Source organism: Verticillium alfalfae, genomic scaffold (genome assembly GCF_000150825.1).
Source record: "Verticillium alfalfae VaMs.102 supercont1.3 genomic scaffold, whole genome shotgun sequence".
NCBI classification, from domain to species: domain Eukaryota; kingdom Fungi; phylum Ascomycota; class Sordariomycetes; order Glomerellales; family Plectosphaerellaceae; genus Verticillium; species Verticillium alfalfae.
The window spans coordinates 2,803,635-2,811,541 of record NW_003315036.1 but is presented as its reverse complement, the minus strand read 5'-3'; the positions used below and the strand labels follow the sequence as shown (position 1 = coordinate 2,811,541).

Here is a 7,907-nt window from a genome sequence, read left to right as displayed (position 1 = left end):
ATTCCACCTGGCGTTTCGCTGTCGTTCCTTTCTATCAAGAACGAAAACCTGTCAGGCTTGCATTGGCTGATCGTCGTGCTTCGCCTGACAAGTTGCACCACTTTGGTGGTGCCAGAGCTATCACAGGTCGCAAATCCTCTGTGGCTCCCTGCAGCACCCGACCTTGTAGCTCCGATCGCCGTACTTCTCGATCTAAAACACGGCAAAGTGCCCGGTACTGCCGCCGTACCCCCGAACGTCCTCGACCCTCTCCTGTACAACACTTTTCATGCGTGTCCCTTAGCTGGAGCTTCCAACTTGCCCACTCGCATTTGTACGTTTCTCAATACAGGGCGCCTTGGTGTGGCACAATTATGATGGGCGGTTTCGATGGGCATACGACAGGTGGACAACTCAATGTTTTGAGTGCTCTGGGCCAGCGGGTTTACTTCCCACGGTCCGGGCTAGCCATGCCGTGTCCAGCGGGCTACGGAGCTGTCACCTTCGGGCCCAGCTCTGTCTGAGCTGCCGCTCGTTACCATGTGTTCCCTCTTCTTTCCCGTTGACTCAGATGTCACCAGCCAGAGGCGTAGACAAGATTGTCACTTGTCTCTCTAGCTCACCGGTCTCCTTCAAAGCACTATGTTTCGCCAGCTTGCTTGGCCTTTCTGAGGAACGCAACGCGGGACGATTAAGCGAGGCTGCTACGGGCTGGACAGACCTTGTACGGGATCATCTCAGCTGTGGAAATCCCACCGCCTCTCGCGAAGAGATCTCTTCATTCCCCCTTTGACGCCATGTCTCAACGACAAGATCTGTCCTACGCGGCTACTAAGGTAGAATCGTACAGCAGCCTCACCGTCCAACTACCTGGTACAACCCATGAACCGTGAACTCTCTGCTTCATAACCCACGCCCCTGGTCTCGGTGCGGCACAGAGACGAGAGACAGCGGCATTCTGAGACAGGTCCTTCTCCTTGTGGTCCCACGGTCCCGCTCCTCGACCCCCGAGTTCACCACCTCCGCCCCAGGGCGAGAGGGAGCTGACGACAAAACGCCAGTATACAGGACACAGGGCATCGCACCGCTCGAGCTGCTACGTGCCGCGTTCCTGTGGCGTGGGGCAGTGCCGTCCTTGAAGGGCTTTCAATGATGGGATGTAGGCTTGGGACCATCCTGTGAAAGTGCCCTTCATCGTTCAAGCTGGAACACCGTGGCCATGTAGTGACTATCCTACGGGTTCCACCTCCTATCCGTCACTGATCTGATCTTGTGCACGCGCGGCCCAGTTGGTCATTGCCGTGATGGGGCCAGGCTCAACACGCTGCAGTGATTGGAAGGGCCTCTGGAGACGTGTGGTTAGTTACCAGCCACTCAGATGGTTTCAATTCCTATAACGACGCTCAGGTGTGAAGCCAGAAAAGTGTCTGATATCGCAACCCCCCTTGACTGTACTCGTGTTGGACCTTGCTTCGACCGTTCGACGGCGCGCACGCCACATGTCGCTGTAGCCAGATGAAGGTAGGGCAACTGCTCGAAGCGTTGTTCCACGTCGACAACGTGATGGCCATAACGCCCGCGTATTGGTGGTGAATACGCTCACACTCATCATAGCAAAGAGTTCGGCTCAACGCTTGCGGATCGTGCTCATGCCGGAAACGCTCACGGATCTGACCCGGATGAACGTGTTCAGTGGGGCGACCTAGCTCCGACCCGGGGTAACAAAGGGCCAGTCTCACCAACTGTCATAGTGACGGCTATCTGGGAATAGCTTTTTCTTCAAGAACAAGAAAGCTCCTAGTGCACTGCGTGCGCGATGTCTGGGGCTGGCGTTGACTAGTCTGGTCAAGTTTTGTTGAGGGGAGACTCTACCTACCGTCCGCTATTCATCGGGAAGGGTGGCGAGCGGGCGGGGCCGACAAGATCCTCGCATGCTGTCAGAGCGTGAGGTTGAGCAGAGTGAAGAGGGCTTCCGCACTAGGTCCGCAAACATTAGATGTTAGCTATGGGGTTAGATTACATCTAAATTCTAGCCCTCTTCAGCTAAGGAGGGACTCCGCAACACTCATACACGCTTTCTCGTAGTCCCTAGCCCTAACCAGCCCCTGTTCCATGGCTCCTTAGGCGCCTTCCGACACCTACAGCCAGTTGTGATCGGCTAGCGCCCTCGTGGCCTCTTGCAAAACTCTCGATAGCAAGCTGGAAAGAGAAATACTGTCATTGAGGAAAGCCATGGCAGAGTCTACCATGAACTAATTACGCACCGCCAAATACTCGTCCTACGCATGCTGTGTCCCAAGTGTACTGATCTACCACGCCGTTTGGGGGCGTATGTGGTCCCTAAACGTTTGGATATCTCCGAGCGTCGATAGCTGGAGAACTGGTGGCTCTACAATCATACTTTATCGAGCGTCAGTGTCTTCCGATGTTTATTGGTACGCCAAAGAAACTTACTAGATGTACTCGAATCAGAAGTCGCCTGCGGAGCCCTGGAGCAGGGGGCTGGTCAAGGGGCTAGGGACTACGAGACGCGTATACAAGAGTTGCATAGACTCCGAGCCTGGCTGCTCCAGTGAGTTCCACCAGAGGCAATCAAGAAGCCGCAAAGCAGCGGCATAGCCAGTCGCCTTGCGCTTAGCATTTCAGAGACCATCGAGGTCTTTATTGGGGTCATCACCTCCTCTTTCTCCTCGTCCTCGGCAATAGTCAACATGCCCTTGACGACAGGGCGCCACTTGCCCATGTCTTGTGTCCCCCGTCAGCTGATCGCACGATCAGGTAATTGGGGGAAACACTAGGAAAGAGAACCTTACCGTCTTGTTGTCCTTGTCGCGAGCCTCCAAGAACTTCATGGCGGGCTTGAAAGCACCGATGGGGCCAAACAGTGATGGTCGAGCACCAGAATTCGGATGTGTTTTGACCCCATATCTATCCGTTGCCTGCGAACCTTCCGTGCGGAAGACCTCTTCGCTCTGCTTAACCCAAAATTCTGACATCTCATGAGTTGAGCCAGCGAGGGTGGAGAATTTGATACAGGGGTGTTTGAATGAATTGGATGAAGGAGCTGCCACGAAATGATTGCCTTGTCGAATGATGCCGATCTATTGATTGCTTGGGTTCGTATTTCTGAAAGAATTCTGCGTAAAGTTTTTGATGTAGAGTATTGGACTGAACTTCCGTCGTGTTAAGGCTGTGTTCGATGCGTGCTCCATGCTTGACCCCTTCTTGGAGCTTGTATCTAAGCTGAGCTCGATTTGACTGGACTTGGCTGCAGGTTTCCCTGATCCTCTGGAAGTTGTGCTCAAACTTTTACTCAAGGGCGTCGAAACGAGTATCGAGGTCATCGGGACGGGTATCGAAGCCATTGACGACTGAGATGTTGTGCAGAAGAGAAGAATTGGGTGTTGTATAGAGGATATGAATGGGATGTTATATTTAAACGAAAAATGGGATGGTAAGGTGGTACGTAGAAGAGGCGAATGTGATTTTTTGTAGAAGGGAAGAATGGGAGATTATTGAGTAGGAGTAACTTGCCTCTTCATTTGCCAGCTGAAAAGTACCTTCCGGCTGGTGAGTGAAGAGCCTCCCAGGTGCTGCTTCTGCGGGGCACTTGGGAGCTGGCATTCCTATCGCACTTGCTCCAAGATGGCTGTGGCTGATACGAGCGCTGTCGTTTTCTGCTGGGTCTCCGGCACACATCGATGCCGGTCCGGGTGCCAAGTTGAGGTGAGGCAGCCGGCGCCGAGCGGTGGAGGGAAACCGGCGAATGCCACTGCATATCCCGGTGAGTGGACCACGCTCGAGCGGTTGGGGAAGCATGCATTTCGGCTCCAGCCTATACAGATATTCGGATCACAAGCGATCTACTTCAGGCATCAACAGCAAGAAGCGAGTGGCGAGAGACTGCCTAATGTTTAGTTCACGTCGTTTCTTATTCTCGATAACAGGGAGAGAACAACGTGGAGTCGCCCAGAAGCGCAGAGCTTCACACAACGGTTGGGCGGCTTGTATTTTGTCTAAAGCGAGGCATCAATAAAACTACCAACCTTTCCCCACCTGTTGGCAAGGCCAGTGTACCCTCTCGATGATGCCTATCCTGCTCCCGCACATAACTTCCACAATACCCTAGGTTAACTACTTCCCAAAGTGTCGCCCGACGCAGAGCACATGGCACACGTTTTGCCGATGAAACGGCGTCCCGCCAGACACCCTGCCCCGGGCACTGAAACTGTCGTCGCCCGCAAGAAAAGACATGTCTCTGCCGCCTCGACCGGAGAAGGATCCCGAGAAATTACAAGCAAAGATCCGCCAACTTCCAGGATGAATGCTTCACGGAAACGACGTAGCACAGAGCTTGGAGGCTCCTCACTCTTTCGTGGGAAAGAGGTAGGGAGTGACAGTGTTTCTGACAGAGATGAAGGAGGCCGTAGCTCATGTGAGTTCCGTCTCTCATCCATTGCGCCGACGTTGAGTGACTTGCTGATACTGTTCAGATTCTGCGACGAGGAACGAGAAGGGTCAGGACCTCTTCCCTCCCAAATCGCAACACAGTAGGTTTGTCCCCTTCTGAAACTTCCCTCTGTTGACCTGGCAGATGTGTCTAAGGCCAGCCGCCGGACATCTAGCCAGAAAGAGCTCCAGGACGCAGCTGCCAAGTTGGCAACCACAACTGGCTACAAAGACACCATGTCGATCAAGCAGAAGGTACAGCTTGGGATACTTATCGGAGGAGAGAAGAGACTGGAGTTTGCGCGGTTAAACAGGCAGAGACCTTCTATCTCGACCTGCAATTCTGAACAACTCAACTGCGCTTTCACTATGGGCGGCTTTGGCCCTACAGATCGAGCGCTAAACATTGAACCTACATTCGAAACAAATCGGGCCGCTGAGGAAGTCAAGCTGGCCCCGGACGAGCTACAGACCCAGCCGTTTGGTGGGTACAGCTTTGCGAACCCGTTTCCTGACACGAATCCGACAGTAGGAGCACAAATTCTCGTCAAGAATCTGTGTAAGCGCGCGCCTTTTATGTACGTTACTCAATCATCCTGTCAATGATGTGCAGCTGATCTTGTTCTTACCTTGACAGTGCTGCGGCCTCCAAGCGCGCGCAGGCGGCGTCCGGCGCAAGGAACAGCCAAATCCACCGCGTGCCCGGCCAACCCTCAGAGGGGCGCGCCCTAGATGGCCTGATGGACATTGAACGGACCTTGAAACTGGGACGACAACGTGGCACGGGTTTCCGCGCGCTGCTTGCAAGTTCGAAGAGTTTTGGATACCACTTCCTAGACGTCGAGTGGATCAATTTTCGCATTCCCAAGAGCATCGAGTCTCTTAAGAAATTCGGAAAGGAACTTGGGTCTGAGGTATGTGATCAGAACCTCCGAATGGTGTCTGAAATCGTCCTGCGACCAGGTTGCCGAGGTGGAATCAAAGTCATCGAGGTGGAGATGTGGGTACCCCTCGCTTTCGATTGCAGATACACCTTATCAAAACGCAGAACTAACACTTAGCAGTGATGCCATTCCTTGGATCATCATTGAGATCAGAATGAACCTGGCCGAAGTGCGCGGCGCAGCCCCCAGAGAATTAGACCCAATGCCCACGACAGAGCTGCGCATCGCCGCACCGCGAGACAAAGTGTCGACAATGCCCATTCCCGAGGTAGGTCAGGCTGCCAGGGAAAAGAGCCTTCGACTGAAATTCTGCCGAGATGGTGTACCACTGTTCCTCATATCGCGACAGGCGCCGCTCCCAGCACAGTCGAACACGAAGGACGACTTCTTTCATGCGGCCAATATCCCCGGACTGCGCGAGGAAGAGGGGAACAAGGCAACAGAGCTTTTCTGGAAACGTTTCGATGATTCAGCGGCATCGGACAGGAAAATTTGGGCGCAAGTGCAGCACTACATGGCGATGGGATACTGCGTTGTCGATATGGAAATTGAAGCCCCTTGGGCAATGGTGGCGGGAACGAAGACGAAGATGTTGCCGCCACCCCCGGCTTTATGCTCAGACTACAAAAAAAGGCCAGGTCGACCCAAGAAGACATGACGGGAACGTCCATGATGACGCAAGCATTCATGGATTTGCTGAGGCTGCATATTCTTCTGGCTCTGGATTCCTGGGGTGGGTGCTAGCTCAGGTTCGTAAGCTGTAGGCCTTGCGCCTGGCTGTCCCCGCAGGAGAGCGACAACAATGATTGCTAGAATCGCCGTATTGATACCTTCTATAGGGAGAGGCGAGTGCTTCCAGACATCTTTGAACAACCAGCATAAAGATACGGTGGACCAGGTTAGACCAGTTGCTGAAGCCCGGTGAAGTGAAGTTAGAAGATGTTGATTGATTACATAATCAAGATCTTTCACGTTCGGTGTACAAGTGGTCGATTCGGTGTGGGTAAACCCCGAATGTCTGGAAGGTACTACCGCGAAATTGTTCCGCCGAGGCCAGCTCATCCCGCCAAAATCTCCATTCACGGGCACGAACTTTTTAGAAGCCCGGTGCCTGTACCCACGACGACCACACCCCGCTGCCAACGACGTGACGTCTAATTCAGTCTACCAGAAGCCACTGATTCCCGAAGCTTGCAAATACGACATTTCACTCTCGCGGTTGAAAACATAAACCGTTGCCCATCATGCAAGCCCCCGTGGTGGTAATGAGTACGTCCGCGCCCCTCCATCACCGAGCTCCTGAAGCTCCCCCCCCCCCCTGGATGCTAAGTGCTGACCACCCGACAGACACCAACAGTGGTGAGCGACAGACGGGTCGCAAGGCTCAGATGTCCAACATCGCTGCCGCCAAGACGTACGTGTCCATCCTTCGATCACCCTAGCGCCCGACAAATCTGACCTCCACAGCGTCGCCGATATTATCCGTTCCTGCCTGGGCCCCAAGGCCATGTTGAAGATGTTGCTGGATCCCATGGGCGGTATTGTCCTGACTAACGATGGTCACGCAATCCTCAGAGAGATCGAGGTGTCTCACCCGGCAGCCAAGAGCATGATTGAACTCAGCCGAACGCAAGACGAGGAGGTCGGTGACGGTACCACGACCGTCATCATTCTGGGTACGTCCAATGTGAGGTCTCACCCTATTCGAAGGTCAACGCTGACCTATTCATAGCCGGCGAGATGCTCGCCCAGTCCCTACCCCAGCTCGAGCGCAACATCCACCCCGTCCAGATTATTGCCGCCTTCAAACGTGCGTTGAAGGACGCCCTTGAGATTGTCGAGGAGATTTCCACCCCCATCGACACCACCGACGACAAGGCCATGTACAGCCTCATCTCCTCCTCCATCGGTACCAAGTTTGTGTCCCGGTGGTCCGACCTTATGTGCGAGCTCGCCTTGAAGGCCGTTCGCACCGTCACTTGGGAGCCTGGCAATGGCAACAAGGAGGTCGACATTAAGCGCTACGCCCGTATCGAGAAGGTCCCTGGTGGCGAGATTGAGGACAGCAGGGTGCTGGACGGCGTCATGGTCAACAAGGATATTACGCACCCCAAGATGCGCAGGAGAATAGAGAACCCGAGGATCGTGCTGCTCGACTGCCCGCTCGAGTACAAGAAGGGCGAGTCGCAAACGAACATTGAGATCTCCAAGGAGGAGGACTGGAACCGTATCTTGCAGATTGAGGAGGAGCAGGTCAAGGCCATGTGCGACTCGATTTTGGCGCTCAAGCCTGACCTCGTCATCACTGAGAAGGGGGTCTCGGACCTGGCACAGCACTACCTCGTCAAGGCCAACGTTACGCCCTGCGGCGAGTGCGCAAGACGGACAACAACCGGATAGCTCGCGCGACCGGCGCCACCATTGTCAACCGCGTGGACGATCTCCAGGAGTCGGACGTCGGCACCCAGTGTGGCCTGTTCGAGATCGAGAAGATTGTGACGAGTACTTCACCTTCCTGACGAAGTGCGAGAACCC

General features: G+C 54.3%; 3 protein-coding genes across 3 annotated transcripts in view; 2 read left to right on the top strand and 1 right to left on the bottom strand.

The window, feature by feature from the left end:
* Positions 1-2,621: 2,621 nt before the first annotated feature.
* On the bottom strand, positions 2,622-2,975 carry VDBG_03390 (predicted protein; the record flags this gene model as incomplete). Its single annotated transcript, XM_003007205.1, has 2 exons — positions 2,622-2,741; positions 2,793-2,975. 2 exons carry the CDS (start codon positions 2,973-2,975, stop codon positions 2,622-2,624), a joined length of 303 nt encoding a protein of 100 aa, XP_003007251.1.
* A 1,822-nt stretch (positions 2,976-4,797) lies between these two features.
* On the top strand, positions 4,798-6,030 carry VDBG_03389 (predicted protein; the record flags this gene model as incomplete). The annotated part of the gene is made up of 3 exons (XM_003007204.1): positions 4,798-5,006; positions 5,066-5,428; positions 5,493-6,030. The coding sequence occupies 3 exons, from the start codon at positions 4,798-4,800 to the stop codon at positions 6,028-6,030; spliced, it is 1,110 nt and encodes a 369-aa protein (XP_003007250.1).
* A 586-nt stretch (positions 6,031-6,616) lies between these two features.
* The window catches only part of VDBG_03388 (T-complex protein 1 subunit gamma), a gene marked incomplete at both ends in the record, with an annotated part of 2,637 nt that continues 1,346 nt past the window's right edge, over positions 6,617-7,907 (top strand). The window contains 4 exons of the mRNA XM_003007203.1: positions 6,617-6,641; positions 6,720-6,786; positions 6,840-7,048; positions 7,105-7,744. Coding sequence (XP_003007249.1) covers positions 6,617-6,641; positions 6,720-6,786; positions 6,840-7,048; positions 7,105-7,744 — 941 coding nt within the window. The remainder of the gene's footprint in view (positions 6,642-6,719; positions 6,787-6,839; positions 7,049-7,104; positions 7,745-7,907) is intronic.